The 19,728-nt window shown below is 42.0% G+C and overlaps 1 protein-coding gene across 1 annotated transcript; it reads left to right on the forward strand.

The window, feature by feature from the left end:
- The first annotated feature begins 977 nt into the window (after positions 1 to 977).
- On the forward strand, positions 978 to 19,683 carry SLC35A1 (solute carrier family 35 member A1). Its single transcript, XM_027743556.2, has 8 exons — positions 978 to 1,103; positions 4,205 to 4,382; positions 9,940 to 10,099; positions 10,466 to 10,618; positions 11,967 to 12,033; positions 16,089 to 16,265; positions 16,658 to 16,792; positions 18,719 to 19,683. The coding sequence occupies exons 1-8, from the start codon at positions 1,013 to 1,015 to the stop codon at positions 18,847 to 18,849; spliced, it is 1,092 nt and encodes a 363-aa protein (XP_027599357.1). The 5' UTR covers positions 978 to 1,012; the 3' UTR covers positions 18,850 to 19,683.
- Positions 19,684 to 19,728: the final 45 nt, after the last annotated feature.

Consider the following 19,728-nt stretch of genomic DNA (forward strand, 5'->3'; position numbering starts at 1 on the left):
CTGAGTGATTTTTCTAGGGTATTGTGCAGGACAGCATTCTCTTTTTTTTTTTAACTGTTTCCAAGGTATCTGGCTTCACTTTTAAGTTATACAACTGGGACAAATCCACAAAGCATTATTAAAAAACCCAAAGGAGCAGGAGTGGAGCACTAAGAAAGAACTTGGCTAAATGGTCTTTCACTAGGTGATTTTATCTTTTGGGAAAATAAACTAATCAGTAGCAGCCAGATGTGCTGCTCTTCCATGTTTTTAAATTATGAGCTGGCACCAAATGAATCGATTTATTAATAAAAATTTGAATGCGATTACCAGCTGCAGCTTTAAAAAAAAAAAAAAAAAAAAAAGAAAGAAAAGTACCCTATTGCTGCTTTTGCTGCTTTATTAAACACTTCCTGTTGCTGTGATCTCTCTATATTTTTACCATCATTCGCTTTGAGGCTTTTAAGTTACAGTTTTTACCAACAAACTGGTATTTCAGTTTTATCATTTCAGTTATACAGGCTGCCCAGGGAGGTGGTGGAGTTTCCCTCCCTGGAGACATTCAAACCCCACATGGATGTGTTCCTGTGTCACCTGCTCCAGGTGACCCTTCCTTTGGAAGGGGGTTGGACTGGATGATCTCCAGAGGTCCCTTCCAACCCTAACGATTCCGTGAGTTCAAGAATCCAGAAATATATTTTATTTAATAGAAAACCGATGAGTGAAAAATTCCGTTTCTTCTACTTTGTTCTTTTTCATTGGGGAAATTTTACTGCAGCGTTGTAAAATACTGGGGAATACAATTGTAACCCACATCGCAGTTCTGGCGCTGCAGAAACGTGCCGGTACCGAGGAGCTTACTCCTGGCAATGAGAAATACGCGTGTGAGATTCCCGGGTGTTTACTGCCAATAAAACAGTTCCGAAAGAGGCCGGGTGGAGCAGGATTGTACCCAGGATATCCAGGCGGGAGGGAGCCGACTCGATGGTGCGGCGCGGGCGGCGGGGCGCTCTGGGCGGCCGCTCTGCTCTCTATGGTGCGATGGGAGGAGCGGCGGGGCACGGCGGGCGGCTCCGGCCCGGCGGTCCTGGCGCCTTCGGCGAGCACCATGTCGCCTCCGAAAGGTGAGGGCGGCGGCGCGGGGCACCCGGCGGGTTCCGCGGTTCCCAGAGGGCGACAGGGCCGGAGAACGGGGACAATTCCCACCCCCTGCCAAGAGGAAGCGCGACCCGCGCGCCGACGGCTCCCCCCTTCCTCCCCCGCGCCAGAGGGAGTGGAACTGTCCTCCCCGCTGCGGGCTGCGGCGCCGGGCGCCACCACCGCGGGCTCAGGGGGAGGAAGGAAAGGGCTGCGCGGGGTCGCGCCGGGGAGGGGCTCTCCCCGCCTGCCTTCCCGGCCCCCCCGCTCTCCTCCCGCTGCCCAGCCGCCTCTCTCCGAAGTGTAGGGCCGCTGCTTCCCGGCGTGTGGGCCGCCGGTGCTCCCGGTTCGGGGCTCTCCGGGGCGCCTCCGCCTTCAGGATCAGCGGCAGCCGCGTCTCCCCCGCCGCCGGTTCCGGCTTCGGGAGAGTCCGAACGTGGCGCAGCATGTTTGGGGCTTATCCCGAGGTGCAGGTGGTCAGTGCACAGGGACATCCCCTGCTCCTACCCTGCGGGCACCGCCGGATCAAGGTGTCTGTTGGGCTATGCTTAGGCTGGACATTAGGAGGAATTTCTTCACAGAAAGGGTGATTAGACATTGGAATGGTTGCCCAGGGAGGTGGTGGAATCACTGTCTCTGGAGGTGTTTAAGGAAAGACTGGATGTGGCACTTAGTGCCATGGTCTAGTTGACATGATGGTATTAGGTCACAGGTTGGATTCGATGATCTCAGAGGTCTTTTCCAACTCAGTTGATCCTGTGATTCTCTGTGATTCTGTGTACAACGAGGCCAGAGCGCCGGTGGTCCCAAAGCCAGAACCCTCGAGCAAGCCAGGAGGGCTTAAATCCATCAGGAAGGCAACGCCTGCCCCTCTGCTGGCTTCCCCCATGGAGAGCCTTGCACAGGGCTCTCCAGCTCTTGAGGCCGGGAAGGGTGAGGAGCAGGAGGGATCCCTGCAGTGTGTGCCAGGCACCCACCGCCCCAGGTGCCCAGGCAGAGTTGTGCTCCCTATGCCAGGCTTGGCCTTGGCTGCATCCCAGGAGCCCTGGTGGAGCCGTTAGATGAGTTGTGGAGATGTGTGGGAGGCCCGTGCTTATACCCTGAGGCTTTTGGCCTGTCTGGTCCCTTTTGCTGGAAATCATTTCATCCAAGTGGGATCTACAGGGAAAGAAACAACAGCTTCTTTCAGCTCTTTCAGCTCTTACTTTCTTTAGGCTGGTATAAGTTCAGATTTGCCAGGAGAAGATAGGGGTGCCCCAAAGGTGCTTTCCTTCTCCTCCCTGCGCTGCACTGGTACTGATGCAGACACGTGAGCCAGGCTGGAGAAATGTCGAAGCTGAAAACTAGCTGCAGATACTTTTTCACATAATGCTAGAACTATCCGGTCTAGATACTAGATTCATTATGTCCAAATTATGCATTTGGTTTACCTAAGTTTGCAAACCATTGCCAAATTGGGACATTTATTTATTTTTTTAAATAGTAGTTAATATAGGCAGGGATTAAATTCAGTTTTAGTTCATGTGTCAAAACACAGTGTTAATATGATTTCTGTAAGCACTAAAACATCATTAGAAAATACATTTTTGTAAAACTAGACTAGGTTAATTATATTTCCTGGTTGTTATGCCCTTGGATTCCCACTGCCCCTCCCCACAATCCAAATGTAATTTAAAAACTGGATTACAGCTTGTAAATCTCTTCTAAGCATTGTTGGTCCAAAAATTAATTGACTCTACCTTTTAAAAGTGGTTACTGACGTGGGTAAGATTTTTATCTATAAGGAAGTAGCTAATTTAAATGATTGCAGCAGCAGCAGGTATTAACTGTACCTTGCAGAAATGTTACACAATTGAAGACATTGCTGGTTTGAAAGAAACATGAACCAAAACACTGGTTGCACTGGATTCAGCAACTCATTCCCATATTAAATGAGCAAAGTTATTACAGATCTTCTTATCTTGTAGCTCATTCCCTGTTCAGCAGAGGAGCATAAACTTACAGCAATTAAAGTAAGTTTTTTTAGGATGTTCGGAAAACAACAGATAGTGGCCCAAAAGGTGCTGCTGAATGACCAACATCCACAGGACAGATGCCAAACATAACAAAGAATAATCTACCAGTTTGAAAGATAGTTTTGTAGAAGCCACACATTTGCTGATGTGTTGTGGTCGTGCTTCTGTGCAGAGAGAAGTCTGTTTGAAGTCGTGCTCTTTTCTCTCTCTTGGTTCAGATGCAGGATTAGCCGTTCTCTGATGTGGGACTGAACTGGCATAGCCCGGCCGTATCTACCCAAAGGAACTCTCAGGCCTCAGAGGAGTCTCTCATGAAAAACTGCCTTGTGCCAGTAGACCTGGGACAGACTAACTCCCAAATTTTGCAGGATAGTTGTTGGCTGAGGGCAAAACAGTTACAAGAATTGCTATTGTTGTAGGAGTATAGCAGTGGGGAAGGCAGAGGGGATAATGAAGATGATACATAGTCCTTATGTGGTTTAGTTTACTCAAGTAACCATAACCTTAGTGTTTTCCACAGTGAGTTTTTCAAGAAAGCCCTTTGTGTAAAGTCCCATCACCATTCTGAGCAAAACTCTTCCTTTACTAAGTTAGGTGGAAAATAGGGCTGAAGGAAATGCTGCCTTAATTGTTAAGATTTGCTAGACTGATTCCCTTCTTTGCTGATACTGAACTTTTCCTCTCTCTTTGCTTTTGCTTATCTGCTGGTTCTCTGTCAGACATCAGTATATTACGTGGAAAGGATCAGCTGCCATTTCAGAACGAGCTCCTACTGTCAGCTAAAGAGCAGAAAAGCACAGAAAGACTTTTTGATTACTATTAGATAGATATTAATGTCTGATTAATTTTTCTAGAAGGCAAGAGAGCATCTTATTTTCAAACACCTGGAATTCCTATACAAGCTTCTTCGAGAGGGCTTTAAAATTTAACTAAAACTTTTTTATGGGAAGTGTTTCCCAACATTGTAATTATTGTATGCTACCAAAGTATGTGTTTGTTACAGCCCTCCCCCCATTTCAGTTCTTAAATTAAAATGAGGGCCATGCTGAGCTGTCATCTCTGTTTTCTTTCAGAAAATGTCAGCTTACTGTTCAAGCTGTACTGCCTCACAGTGATGACCCTGGTGGCTGCCACGTACACGGTCGCATTGCGGTACACGAGGACAGTGGAGACAGAACTCTACTTTTCAACGACGGCTGTGTGCATCACTGAAGTTATCAAGTTGTTCTTGAGTGTGGGCATCTTGGCTAAGTAAGTGTGGGAATGCTAATCAGTACTTTGAAAACGGGTCCTTGCTTCTAGCCTCAGCTTCTCAGGTACTAAAGTGCAGATACAGTTGAGAATGTGGCTGGATAATCACTGCTGAGGACGGGTAATTTCAGAATGGGTTAGTGACCTCCTCAAGTGAAACTGCTTTGCAAACAGCACAATATTCAGGTGTGTCCTTTCTGCATATTTTCTAGTTTTGTATGCTTTGGAATCGGTTCAAAACGTCAGCATGAATTATCCACAATCTTTTGGGTCTTTAAAATGTTGGTGTAGGTGAAAGTTGGACTGTGAGCCATTGTCTGTTGAGTTACATAAAATTTTAAAGTTCCTACTTATAAATTTTCCCAAACAATGTTATGGACAGATATTTTGCTGTCTCCATTAATCTGGCAAACCAATGCTGAAAGACTGTGGACAGAAAATATTCGTTTCTGTAATCCCAGACTGCTGCCAAGAACTAGAACCTTAGTCCATGCGTAAGCGTCCAAAGTAGAGAGGCCATCAGTCTGCTGTGTTTTCTCTCTGCTTCCCTGTGCTACATCCTTCCTAGGAAGACTCTTTATATTCTGGACTGGTCCAAAAGCCTGGTTCTTGCCATTGTGGTAGAATTTGTTCTTGTAGCGTCTCTGCCTGTTTTGTTGTGACTTTTGGTACATCAGAAGTCTGGCTGTTATATGCTAGAGGAACATGAAATCACATGATATACTTCAGATCTTCATCAGATATTTTCAACTTAATATCCAAATGGCATTTTATTTGCTTTAGTGGTGAGACAATGTCTGAATTTGGTAAGGCAGCTGTGGCAAACTGTCTTTTGTTTAACCTTTTGTTAAATGGAAGGTCTTAAAAAAGGCAAGTGTAAGCAGTGGCAAATTTCTGTTTTTATGCACCCTGGGCTTCTCACTCTGTCAGCACAAAATGCTGGCACAAGCATCTCTGCTGACACGTGGTTGTACTGTGGTTCTCACTGTTGTGACCAGTGTGGATCCCACCTGCTTTCTGGAGACTATAGCAGCCTGTCTTTCCCAATCGTGAGGGACCTGTGGGTGGCATTTGGTAGCCTCACCTATGTGTATAATTTGTCAAATCTTGTGTACTTGGGCCCCAAGCTATTTATAGTATAGCAGAGAGGCCTAGTTCAGCAATGTAAGATGTCCCTTTTGTTTATGTTTTATACGAACAATCTTTTTGCTTGAAATAATTAAAATCAAAATTACTTTTAACTCAGAAAGAAGTCTGTTTTGTTTATGTTTTTAGAACAGCCCTGCAGAGCCAAAAATCCATGTAGCCCATCATTCTCCCTTTGGCAGCAGTCAGCAGAGGGTGCTTAGAACAGAAGTGTAGACAACAGGGAAGCACAGGCTGAGCTTTCCTTAACTGGTGGCAGAAGCTTATGGAGTGCCCATCCTGGATGCTGTGTGCTCTGTGTGATTGTCCAGTTTATTTTTGAAATGCTAGTCCCTACTGTATCTGTGAAGTGACTTTTGAAATTTAATTACATGCTATATGAAAAAGTACTTTTTAATAAACACCTTATCTAGCAGTTTCACTGGACTCTGTTGTCTTGTGTTGACAGATGTCATGAATAATCTTTCCTCCTTCATTTAGCTTTTCATATCTCTACAGATCTGTGTTTTCATCACTCATTTATTTTCTGAGCTAGGAGTCTTAGTTTAATTTTACTGTGATCATCCTAGTACCCATCCCTACAGCATTTCCAGTATAGTTACATCCCTTTTGAAACAGAATCCAGAGCATGCTTGTATTCAGGATGGGAACATGCCATGGCATTAGGCAGAGGGGTGAAGGTGCTTTCACTCTTGGCCTTGGTTCTTTTCCTGAGGATTTGTAGCATTTTGCTGATTTCACTCAACACAGCTAAACCTTGAGCTGGCATCAGCAGAGCTACTCTGATAATTTTTACAGGTGCCCAAAGCTAGATTAGAGATGGTTCTGTATTTAGGGTTGTCATTTCCTACGGTTCTTTCTTATTTATTGACAACCGAGCTTTGTTTACTAATTAAAATGGGAAGAATCTGATTCACTGAGTTGTTCAGAGGTTATAACATCTATTCTGATCTGGTCTGTAGTGGGGTTTTTCTTTCCATAGTTGGGATGGAGATGGGCACCAGCAGACACTGTTCATCAGGCCATGTTCACCTCTTCCCAGTAGGATGTCCTGCATGCTGGTGGGTCCAGATGCTCTTCTTTGCTGTCCAGGTAACTGAGCTGTTTCTCAGATGGCAAAGGATCTGGTGATTTTTGCTTAGTGTAGTGAGGGACTCTTTGGCAACTATTGAAAGTTTCCTTTTGGATATCACATATGATTGAGTATTAATAGCAAACTGCCAATTTCCTAGTAACCTAGTTTTTAGACCACTTATGAATATGCTGAACAGCAGCAATTCCAGCATAGTTTCCTTCTATGTCTCCTTTACAGCTTCCTTCAGTTTTAAATCCTAACCAATTTGTCTCACCCAAGGCAAGTTGCCTTTGTAGTGTAATAACCTGTCAGAAGAGTCATCTGTTTTTTCTGTACCGTAGGATACATTTGGGTGGGTACCTGTTCTTTCTGAAACCACCAGCATTGATAACTGCAGTATGCAGGATACTGGAGTACAACTCTTGCATTGTTCTGCAGAATTTGTTTTCTTACACATTATTACATGATGCCTTGTATTTACTTTTAAGGTATATCCCAGAAGGCACATTGAATGGATGAATGCCAAAAGATTGTCTTTCAAAAGATAAATTTATGATAGTTTAGGCTGTGTTAGTTGTTAACTCGACTGTACTCTCAATTTATCATACTTAAAGTCCTGCTCACCATCAGGTAATAACACTTTCTACATTCTTATCTGGTACATAATTGCTTAGCAATGGATGAAGAAACGTAGAGCTGATTTGCAGTTTTAACTAATTTTAACTTCACCTTTTCTAACAAATGCATGTTTCTGTTGCAGAACAGATTGTTATTAGTATCTCTCACCTATTCATACCCATGAATTGGCTTTAGGTATGGGGTAATGAATTTATGAAAGGGGGAGTGGCTTAAAACTGAAAGAGGGTAGATTTAGATTAGATATTAGGAAAAAATTCTTTACTGTAGGGGTGGTGAGGCTCTGAAACAGGTTGCCCAGAGATGTGGGCATCTAGAAATGTTCAAGGCCAGGTTGGAATAGAGCTCTGAGCAACCTGGTCTAGTGAAAGGAGTCCCTGCTCATGGCAGAGGGATTGGAACTAGGTGATTTTTATAGTCCTTTTTTTTCCAACCTGAACCATTCTACAAAGAAAATTGACTATGTTTTTAAATTCAAATCTAGACCAACTTCAAGAATGCTGAATTCAAACTAGATAATTTTTTATTTTCATATCTGATATTGCAGTGTACCTCTTTGGGCACCTTATTTTTTCAGCTGTACATGGAGACTTATTTTGAATTCTTTTTTGATCAAGTAGATTTAAATCTATATCTGCATGATCTTTGTACTGAATTCAACTTACAGTTGGAGATTCTTGATAAGTGCATGCTTCAGAAAGCACATCCACTGCACAGATGAGCTATTAGATAGTTTTCTCAAAAACCAAAGTGAAGATGGTGGTTATTAGACATGTGTTATTCTTTATTGCTGAAATTTGATGCTAAAAGTGTAAGGAGACAGAAACTACTATTGCTGCTGTGATTTGACTTTAAATGTGTGATCAGCTAATTCACTGAGCATGGTCTGGAACAAAAGCAGGTATAGTTTAAATATAATTTTCTTTTTTGACAGCCTACCTCAGTATCAATGAATAGAAGAAGCTATTATGGTGTGGTATTTTTTGACTTCTTACTTTCATGGAGTAGAACTGTGCCTGTGCTAATTATATTTTATTTATAGCTAGACATTTGAGATAGAAGCACTTCAGTCCAGCTGTACTTGGGTATTACCAGGTTTTCTTATACATCTTATCTCCCGATTATAATAATATAATATATTAAATTTACTGAGGATTAAGTAAATGAAAAATTTTGCCTATAATATAACTCATAACATTTTATGCAGTTCTGTATCTACTGCAACTAACTGTGGTGAGCTGTAGCATGAGCTTTCCCCCTTGTATTGCAAACTTTGCTTGAAGTGTCCATAGATTTCCTTGTCATGATTGTTCCCTCTGGCCAGACATGTCTTGGCTTCTATGTGTGCTCTCTGTTATGGCAAAATGGCAAAAAGAATCCCTTGAGCTTCCTGTATAAAGACTGCTCACTCTGTACAGGGGGGAAAAAAGAAAGAAAAGGAGGTATAGGTGCAGGTATATGCTTGTTGTGAGGCAGGGAAGAAGGCAAGGAAGGAGAGAAACTTCAATGGAATGATAGTGAGAAGTAAAGTCTAAAAATCTTTGGAAAGGAAAGGTTTGAGAACCTGGAGCACAGTGTCAGGGATTGGTCAGGAAAGGAAAATATGCCAAAACAAGGCAGTTAATGAAAGAGTCTGGGGCATAGAGGGATTGCTAATTTTGTTAACTGCTCATAAGAGTTTGAGACAGATAGATGATGTACATTTGTGGAAAAAGAAGCTGGGACATGGTTGAAGTATGGGGAATTGGGCTTCTGGAGTGCTAAGGAGGTTGTGAGCTATTTGTTCATATCTGTGTGCAATAGAAGCACAAGGAGAGTTAAATTTAAGAGCAGTACAGGTTGCAAGTTGAGAGGCCTGTGTGAGGACAGGAGTGATTTTGGATGTTGGTATTTGTTAGTGGCCAAGCAAGAGAAGATTGGAAAGGGGGGCCATGGGACTTGCAGAGAACTGGGGAGAGGACTGGAGCAGCAGTGACAAGTAAGCAGCAAATGCCACATTGATGTACAAATGATAAGGGAGAACAAGGAATGCAGAGGTCTGATGTAAAACCTTGGCAGCAAACCACAAATGAGGACAGCAGCAAGAAGCAATATATTCTTTCCCATTGCCTGCTCTTTCACACACTGTAGGAGATATGTGAAGTGCAAGGCCACAGGGCCACCACATGCCCCACCAGACCTCTTTACGTGTGTGCTGGTGCTGGTCCAGCATCTCCCACAACACATGTGAGAAGAGGAACCCATGGCTGCCTGAGGAAGGAGAGGTGTTTCCAGCAGAGTACTGTGGAATGGTACAATCCTTTTTGGCTGTACTGTGAGGCCCAGTTTAAAGGGGATCTGGAAAATCATGGACATTTGACATCACACACAATATAGCCAATTGAAAAGGGGAGATAGGAACCATATCCTTCTGTTCCACTGCCTATACTGACCCACGTTAGTAACTTACTGTTACAGTATTCATTGTGGTTGTTTACTTTATAACACATTAATGGATCTAACTTCTGATTCCAGAAGGGTTTTCTACTTGTTGAGAACCTCACTGGTTTTTTGCCAGTTAATTTTTTTTTAATGAGCAGAAGGTACAACTGATTGTTGAGAACATGTTTTCAGCCTTCCCAACGGATTCATTGATTTGATTTCTGTTTTAAAATACGAGTTTAAGAGAGCCCTCTGTTATGCTAATGTTATATTTTGCAGAGAAACTGGAAGTCTGGCAAGGTTGATAACATCTTTAAAAGAAAATGTATTTGGAAGTCCTACAGAATTGCTAAAATTAAGTGTTCCATCTTTGGTGTATGCTCTTCAAAACAATATGGCGTTTGTGGCTCTTAGCAACTTGGATGCAGCAGTCTACCAGGTAATACACATTTCTGTCAGTAACTGATCTGTAAATACATTTCTCTTTACTGGTTCATGAGGCACGTGTGCCTGGCACACAGTATTCTCTTTAGCCTCACTGTTAAAAGCCAAACCATGCTTTGTTATATTCAGAGAATGCACTCTGCTGTAGAGCTCTGGTTTCCTGAGCTAACCGCTCGCTGCTGGAGTCATTTCAAATTCACTTTGTTGTAATTGGCAAAATTGGTACAAACCCCCAAGGATCTGTAGGAATTCAATGAATGTAAAAATTGGTCAGTCTTTAGTTAAATTTTCTATTTTATTTTCTTGTTTTGGAGGACTTTATAAAACCACATCCTCTACACTACGTTCCTGTCTTCTTTAGGTGACGTACCAGTTGAAGATCCCTTGTACAGCTTTATGTACAGTCCTGATGCTGAACCGTACCCTCAGTAAGTTGCAGTGGTTCTCTGTGTTCATGCTGTGCGGTGGTGTTACCCTTGTTCAGTGGAAACCTGCTCAGGCTACAAAAGTACAGGTAAGAGTTTGTATTTTGCCTAATCAGATGGAGAATAAACTTCATCTGTACCTTGTATTTCACTTTACAGCAGCTGGGATGAAGGTTGAGTTTCTTGCATTCCACACAGCAGTATCTGTTTCCTATTTCCAGCCACTTCAGGTACAACATATCCACTAGTTTGATCACTGGCTTTCACATTTATGGTGTGCCAGTTCAGGCAGGCTTGTGGTATTGCTCTGGTCTCACTTGTTGGAAAGGCAACTGATTGCTACAATTAGTATTAATTACCACAGTCATCATAATCAGTCTAATGCATCGTCCTAGGAGTGTCTGAGTAATAGATTGTTTCCAGAAGTTGGCCCTGGTAACTTTGTAATTGTTGGAGCAGAGAACTTGGAATCAAAGCACTGGGCGGAATTAGGAGAGAAACTCCAGTGCTGTGTGGGTATGTCATTTAAACACACCCTTCAGAGGCACTGACCTAATCCCATTCTGGGAAGAAACAAGTGTCTCCTGTTTCTTTGGTATTAGTGGGAAAGGCCGTGCTGCTGGGAATATTGGTCACAGCTGAGTAGAGAGTGCCTCTGAGCACTGCAAGAGTACCCACAGAAAATGAAATGCCACACAGCTGCACCGAGGTCCTCTGAAGGACAGCCCTCGATAAGCAAGTACATCTTATACTGCAGTGAAATGCTAATAGTTTTGCTGTACCTAACAACGTAGCTCTGTGTCCTGGTTTTGGCTGGGATACAGTTAATTTTCTTCCTAGCAGCTGATTCAATGCTGTGTTTTGGATTTAGTATGAGAATCATGCTGGTAGCACACTGATGTTCCAGTTGTGTCTAAGTAGTTCTTACCCAAAGTCAAGGACATTTCAGTGTCTCCTGCTCTGCCAGTGAACAGGGACACAAGAAGCCATGAAGGAGCATGGCCAGGACAGCCGACCTGAACTGCCCAAAGGGCTGTTCCATACCATGGAGTATCATGCCCAGTATATAAACTGAAGGACTTGTCCAGTAGGGGCCAATTGCTGCTTGGGATGGCCTGGGGATCGGTCAGGAGGTGATGAGTAATTGTCTTGTGCACCACTTGATTTCCTTGGGTTTTATCTCTCTCTCTCATTTTGTTGCTATTAGAATTATAACTATATTTTATTTTTATATAATTATTAAACTGTTCTTATATCAACCCACAAAGTTTACCTTTGGTTTTCAATTCTCCTCCCCACCATGATGGTTTGGGGGAATTAGTGAGGGGCTAAATGATGCTTAGTTGCTGGCTGGAGCTAAACCATGGCACCCTGGAATCGATTATTGTAAATTACTGAAGTGGTGTATCCTTTTTAAAATAATGGTTGATGTTGCAGGTGGAGCAGAATCCATGGCTAGGGTTCGGAGCGATTGCTGTGGCTGTACTGTGTTCGGGATTTGCAGGTATAGTATTATTTCTGTACCTGGCTTACATCAAAAGGACTGGAGAACTCACAAGGTTCAAAACAGAACATTCCATGTTCATTAACTGTCTTTGTGGATTAGTTTATCCTCTCTGCCCGTAATTATCTTCTGCTTGCAGTAATTGTGACAGATTCATGACATGATTATTCTCGGTGGCAAGCAAATGACTAAGAACATGTACTATTGGTTTTAGATGATACAACTGAGAAGGCTGGTTTGCAAGAGAAAGTGTCTTTCAAATGCTTAGAATAACACTGTAGGGAACATCCAATCACTCTGTACAATTAATTGATATTTGCTTTACAAACACACAAAATACTTGCATTTTTTTTACAAGGGGAACTGAGCTCCTCACTCAGTTCTTGCACCAGCTCAGCCTCAAAATAAACTTTGCCATAGTCCTGTAGGTGGTAAATCTAACTGAGATGCAGAGGGAGCATGAGTAAGGCAGAGAGGTAGATGAGTAGGAGGAAGCCTGGATAAACTCCATGAAGGATTTTGGTTTTCTTTATTTTTGTTTTGTTCTACAACCAGCGTTTCCCCTCAGGGTAGCTTTTTCTCTGGCTTCTGGAAAAAGATAGCAAAACTTGAGAACAAGTGAGCTGGTGCTCAGAAACAAGGAAATGCAAATTACTACTTAATTTGACATTTGACTCACAGGGGCATATTTCACTGGCTGTAAACTGGATCCTCCCCTCTCCCTCTGTAAGAAAGCAAGGTACTATTACCCACCTCTAGTACTGTAAAATCCTGCAAGAATAATCTTGTGCTGTGCATAAATGCTCATTACTCGTGGAAAACATTCTGGTTGGCAGAAGGAGTAGAGAGTCATTTTTGTTTGCTGTCTTTTCACTGAAACGGGTACTTTGAAGCAGAAATACTAAATAAAACTGTGTAGAGCTCAATCAACTTTTCCTGGAAAGTTATAAATTTCCTCATTTAAATAGATGCTTCCAAGCCACAAGACAATACAGCATTCACAGTGGAGCCTTCAGAGTCTCCTAGAGCTCTCCCGCTTTCTCCGATAACGCGGGTCAACAGCTGTGCTTCTAGAGGTCTGCAAATTCAGAGCATTGAAAGGCTGATGCAGGCAGCTTGAGACACTCAGGGCTTTCTTCTGCAAAGGGATTGCAGCCTGTGTGTTTCCTTGCTGACAGCTGAAGCTCAGGGGCAGCTGGGAGGGACAGTGTATTTCATCCGCAGAGCTCCCTGTGCCCTTGGGGCTTTATATGTTGAAAACCTAAATCCTATTCAAATTCTTTTCCTCTTCTTCCTTCCCATGCTCACATGAAGCAGTTCTTTTGGCATTAGGCCTTCAGTTTCTGGCCTGGCCATGTTAAGTGGGTTTTATTATTCCAGTGAAATCAAAAAAAGTTGTGTGGTTTTGTCCCTCAGAGATGGAAGAGAATTTTTTCTTCAAATTGTTGATCTTGTGGTAATTTCCAAGTATCAGGGGCCCCAACAATGCTTATAACAGCATTGGACAGATATTTAATGGCAAATCCTTTGTGACTTAAAACAGTACTGAAGAGTTAATTTCTCCTAAACAGCCCCCCTTCTTTCCTTCATCTTGCCTAGTGGAGTGAATTTTATGTATATTCAGAAATCTGAAAGCATAGTTTATTTGTTTGTTTACTGTTTTCTTAGTTTAGAAATTTTACAAGTATGGTTCATACTCAAGCCAAATTTCTGTTACATTGATTATACCTGATTGTGCTCTGTGGGTCTTCTCAGGGTGGCAGAAATCTCAGGATAATTATTGTGGGTTTTTTTAAGGACTGCAGTTATTAACAATACTAGTTTGTTGTTTCGAAAATTTATATTCTTATGAGATAATATCATATTTCCTTGGGATTTTTATTATTTGAACACCTGAAATATAGATCTGCTCTCTAATTTATTCACCATAAATATTCACTATACTGTATTAAATTATAAATTGCATTTTTCATTAATAAAATCAAATAGCAAGACTTGAAGCTAACTTGGGAGTTTCAGGGTGAGTGTGTACCTAGGGCTTCTAACTCATAAGTCTTTGTGCCACCTTTGTTTGTTCCATATTCTTGTCTCATATTGTATGAAGGATCCTGGGTGACGTTGATAGCAGTAAATGTTTAGTCAGTAGGGCTTCACCAAAAGGTCATGGAACTGGCTGAGAAGATCTGAGTCCTGTGAACTGCTCTGTCTGTTTTTCAATGTGGAGGAAATTCCAGAGATTTGCAGAGCTCTGGTGGGTGAACAGTGGTTAAAAAAGCAGGTAGTGATGGCCTTGTCAAATGTCAGCCTTTTAGTCTGACACAGTGGAATAATGAAAAAGTGAGAAATTTCAATAATGCAAAACATAAAAATAATAGTATCATCAGTCTGGTATAATGAACTAGAGCTTTATATTAAAATGAATTCCACTTCCTCAAAACCGCTTTGTAGTTTCAATTAGCAGAAGGCCTCAGTTTTGATTTGCTCTTGTAGACCCCTGAAGCTGTGGTTTCAGAACAATGCTGCCAAGTGCTCAGCAAGCACAAGGCTTCTGAGGAATTTTCAGTTTTGGCACCGAGGTAATATAGCCCCCCCCGTTTTAGTTTTTTCCTGCGTGTAATGAATAAATGATTTAGGTTGTTTGCTCAAAGAATCACTGGCAACGATATCAGTAAAAGCAGGTTTAACAGAAAAGTGCGACAAATTTTGTTGGCAAGGCTCACCCTACTGCTTACTAGGTGGTTAAAGCACACAGAGAAAAACTGGACTAAAATCAATCAATCTGAAACTAAAATCAAGCTAAAATTAGTCTCCCCATGGAGACTGGGGATGGAAAGAAGGGAAAGTGTAAGGATAAAAAGGAATGAGGAACACCCTCCTGTTGGGTCACAAGGTTCAAAGTGTATCCCTTGCCAAACTTAGTCCCCGATTTGACCAATGGTTTAGGCCTAAAGGTTTTAACTGCATTTAAACTTTATGGCCTAATTTAAACTATTTAACAACAGATTCTATAGAGTTAACTATAAGCACAACAGTAACTCACTTGTAGGCCTAACTTGCTTACAAATCTAAAGCACTTAAGAGTCTAAGAGAGCAACATTCATAGTACATTTACTATAGGATATTCACACTCATACAGACCTAAAGGAGTTTGTACAAGGTATTCACCTGTGAAAAAACTTCCCTTTGGTTCAGTGAAGTACTCACATTGGATGCTTTTGCATCTTCTCAGCAGGCAAAGGGTTGAGCCTCGAGTAGTGGGGGTGTCAGCCCAGGATCCATCGTTGGCATTCGGCAATGGTCCTCCCAGTATGGCAAACTTGGGAGTTTGGTAGCTCTAAAAGGTGTCCTGCTCAGAGGGAGATTGCTGTGCTCTAAAATTGCTCCAAGTTTCCAGGGCTGTTCATTAAAAAACGAGCTCGTTAGACAGCACTAGTTCCTGGGAACAGGCAGTGTTTCTGATAAGCTCAAGAGGAGCTCAGCTCAGGTGCTGTTCATCAAGGCCAAGGCCTAACAAGCATTTCTGAGATCATAGTGCAGCCCTGGCATGGGGGATGGGGAGTGTTTTACCACCACACTGCAAAGCATCCCAGTGGAGAGGAAAAAATGTTCTCCATCTTACTGAAATACATAGACATTTTATCCCATTATTATTCTTATTATTTTATCTCATTATTAAAATAATGAGTGCCAAGGTGAAATGCTTTTTTCTGGTATAGAATTGTGCAGAAGAAACTGCTGGCCAGAATCCTGGCACATCAAACAGAAATGAGTAGTGGCCTCAATGGTCCATAAGGTTCATTGTTACATCTGTAAAGAGAAACAGAATCTATTTTTGGTGTTACATACCCATTATAATGATCCTGTTATAGAAGACAGATTTTAGCAGGATGTGTTGGGTCCTCGGCACTGGGAACTTCTGTGAAACTCATCGGTCTGTAGGACGAGTTGATTCCAGTAGTCTTGTCTGGTTTTAAAATGTACTAAAGCACGAATAATTAAGGATGACACTTGGTCTCATTGAAATGTTTTTGCTTTTTGTTTGGGTTTTTTTTCAGGAGTTTATTTTGAGAAGGTCTTAAAGAGTTCAGATACTTCCTTATGGGTGAGGAACATTCAGCTGTACTTATCTGGGATTGTAGTGACTTTAGTCGGTGTGTACATGTCAGACGGAGCCCAAGTTATGGAGAAAGGGTTTTTCTATGGCTATACATACTACGTCTGGTTTGTCATCTGTAAGTATCTTGTGGTTTTAGAATCTTGATACACTGTTTTTCTTTTTTAACAATGATATAACCGATAACAGGAAGCTACAAATTCAGTCTGACACACTTTCTCCTGTGTTTTGAGGGATTTTATTTAAAAGTATAATTTTCTTGGAAATTATTCACTTAGCTTAAAATTGTGCTGAAACAGCAGTCTAAATAACTGATTAGCAGTAGATCATCTTTAAATGAGTCATGTCTGATTTACTGGATGCCATGTAGACATCCCATTCCACTGCATTAAATCACCAGTTAGGAGAATGTAGCCCAAACAAAAAGAGCACACTGGTGGAGTAAAATGCATAATTTCAAGAGTGACCTACTGCACCTGTACTAATAGTAACACATTATCTGCTTCCCAGTTCTTGCCAGCGTAGGTGGCATCTACACTTCGGTCGTGGTTAAGTACACAGATAACATTATGAAAGGCTTTTCTGCAGCAGCAGCCATTGTTCTCTCTACTGTGGCATCAGTCATCCTCTTTGGCCTCAAAATAAGTAAGTGCTTTTTTGCCTTTGATTTGACAGCATGTGCATGTTTCCTGCCTGCCCAACCCACTGTGCACAGTTCATACCAAAGCCAGTGTTTTTGCCTCCTCTCAGTTGTTCTGGTTTTAACTTCCAAGTCTTCTCCAGAACACCTCTACACTAATGCACCATCATCCCTGTTCTGTTGCACAAGATGCCTGATGATCCTATACTTCCAAAGGCATTCGTGGTTTATTCTTTCAGAGGCAGCTACAATTTCAAACAGAAAGTTTCTTTCTAATTTAAAGAGCTGTACTGATGCATCACTTTGTGATGCAGTTTAATGTGTGGTGTAGCTGTTTACCTGGGACTGCTGTTGCTGAGTTATCGTTTCTTGTTGGGTTTAGTACAGCCACTGCCAAATTAGTTCCTCAGCTCTTTCTTCAAGTGCTTTACACATCCCTGTTAAGTTACACCCACTACTGTGTTAGCTTTTACCTTCCCCATTTGCTGTGGACACCACCATATGAGAGCAAGTCGAGCAGCAGCTGGAGTCGTGACTGATGTGGTGAATTTTTTGTGAGAGGAAACAGCAGATTGCTCTGGGCTGTTCTGCAACTACAAAGGATTTTCTCCCTGATCAAGCCTCTGTCTGGTACTGTGCCCAGTATCTCCCACTCAGTCCTTCACTGTTTAGTTGTGGGTATTGCTTACTTTTCTACCTTAATGCAAAGATGATGTGGCAACATGGTGGAAAAACTAGCTTTCTGATGTAGAATTAGTGAGTCAAAACTTAAGGAAAGCTTGCATAAGGAGGAAACCATTAGTGTTTGGCTGAAAAAGAGCATCATAAAGCAAGGGATGGAAAAAAAAACCACCTGGTTTTAAAAGCTCACTTGGGCAGAGCATTTTCTTGATGGTTGACACAAATCAAACCTGGACTAGTGACCTTTCTGTGAAAGTCTCATTAAAGTGTTTCTTAACCCCATCTAAATCACAGAATTACAGAATATGCTGAGTTGGAAGGGACCCACAAGGATCAAGTCCAATTCCTAGCCCTGCACAGGACCATCCCCAAGTGTCACACCATGTGCCTGAGAACATTGTCCAAACGCCTCTTGAACTCTGTCAGGCTTGGTGACCGCTGTGACCACTTCCCTGGGGAGCCTGTTCCAGAACCCAACCACCCTCTGGGTGAAGAACCTTTTTCTAGTATCCAACTTAAACCTCCTCTGACACAACTTCAGGCTATTCCCTCGGGTCCTGTCAGTGGTCACCACAGAGAAGAGATCAGTGTCTACCCCTCTTCTTCCCCTCATGAGGACATTGTAGACTGCAATGAGGTCTCCCCTCAATCTCCTCTTCTCCAGGCTTAACAGACCAAGTGACCTCAGCCACTTCTCACACAGCTTCCCCTCAAGGCCCTTCACCATCTTTGTTACCCTCCTTTGGACACTCCCCAGTAGCTTAATATCTTTCTTATATTGTGGTGCCTAAAACTGCACACAGTATTCAAGGTGAGGCCTCACTAGTGCAGAGCAGAGTGGGACAGTCACCTTCCTTCACCGGCTGGTAATGCTTTGCCTGATGTGGAGAGGCAAATAAGATGTGTTATCACGGGCTACTTTATTACATCCACTGGTTTTTTATCACTAAGTTTATTGTAACATAAGCCTGTCCGGGTGGCACCTGGAACTGCAGGAGACGCTTCACTCTTGCTTTTATGACCATCACTATGTTCTTGCTGATATGAGACTAATTGGAATGGTGTGGGGATTGTAAACTCAAGAGTTCCCAGTGACAGAGGATAAAGCTAGATGCTGTGTATTAATAGCCTGTTGTTCTGTTTAGAATAACTTCAATACTATCATTCAGATATTGTCATAACTTACATAGCTTGCTGAAGGTTTCTGCTTATATGAATGTGTTTATTTAAACTATTTTGTCTCCTTTCAGCTGTTACCTTCTCCCTGGGTGCTCTCCTGGTGTGTATTTCTATTTACCTCCATGGATTACCTCGACAAGACACCACAAAAATCCAGACCTCAGAGACTAAGAGCTCAAAAGAGAGACTTGCTACTGTGTGACATTGTCCATAAAAATGGACAAAAGAAAAAACAGACTTTAAAAAAAACTTGACTTTTTAAAAAAATTAGCCTTAAGCTAGTCATGAAATGGTTTAAGTGGGACAGACTAAAAGCAGAAGTTATATGTGGAGTTTCCAGTGGTTGATACTGAGGCTACGCTGCATCTGAGGAGCTGCCTGGGTTTTTTATGGAAGGTATTCTTCATTCACATCGACAATGAAGAGTCTCATTTACAAGGAAAACTCAATGAAGGAGCTGATCACTCAATTGTATATAATGTTTATAATGGAGGCAAATTGGTTCTTTGTGCATTTGATAAACTGTGTTGCCCTTTGAGGGCAGAAATGCCTGAAAGCTTCATAAAAAAAAAAACTATTAAAAAGAGCAATTACTGCCAGCATTTTCTCTTAAAATACTTGGCAGCTGTAGTTTGATTAATGACAGGAAAAGTTTTTCTTCTAGGTGATAGGTACGAGACAACTCTACTGGGAATAACCATGCTCTGAGCATCACTTACCTAGGAGTGATTAGAGGTAGCACGTGCTGTATAGTTTATAAAGTCAGGGTGAAAGAAAAGTGTTTCTCTGAAGTTGTGGATTTCCTTTCACTTTTCAAATGTTTTTTATACCTGCTGTAGCTGGTAGAGGGATCTTCTATGTGTTGTACAGGGGAAAGTTTGCACGTATTCCTGTATTTTTGGCTTAAGTATGAATGAGTCAAAAGATTTTTGTCAGTACATTTTCTCTCTAAACATTTCTGTGCACACAGTGATGCTTGAAAAGAGTTCCTGTAATGCATGTTAGGCTTTGAGTTAATTTATTATTGCCAACCATATAATTTCAACTCCTCCCTCATCTTCTAAGGCCGTCCAGAAACTGC

This window comes from Pipra filicauda, unplaced genomic scaffold, assembly GCF_003945595.2.
Source record: "Pipra filicauda isolate LSUMZ 115617 unplaced genomic scaffold, ASM394559v2 scaffold60_size3304689_pilon, whole genome shotgun sequence".
NCBI classification, from domain to species: domain Eukaryota; kingdom Metazoa; phylum Chordata; class Aves; order Passeriformes; family Pipridae; genus Pipra; species Pipra filicauda.

What these genes read in the sequence shown, in the direction of transcription:
- SLC35A1 (XM_027743556.2), top strand. Translation starts at nt 1,013, where the DNA reads ATGGTGCGATGGGAGGAGCGGCGGGGCACGGCGGGCGGCTCCGGCCCG. An exon ending in TGGATGCAGCAGTCTACCAG is followed by an intron (nt 10,100 to 10,465) that starts GTAATACACATT and finishes TGTCTTCTTTAG; the next exon opens with GTGACGTACCAGTTGAAGAT. An exon ending in CTACGTCTGGTTTGTCATCT is followed by an intron (nt 16,266 to 16,657) that starts GTAAGTATCTTG and finishes TCTGCTTCCCAG; the next exon opens with TTCTTGCCAGCGTAGGTGGC.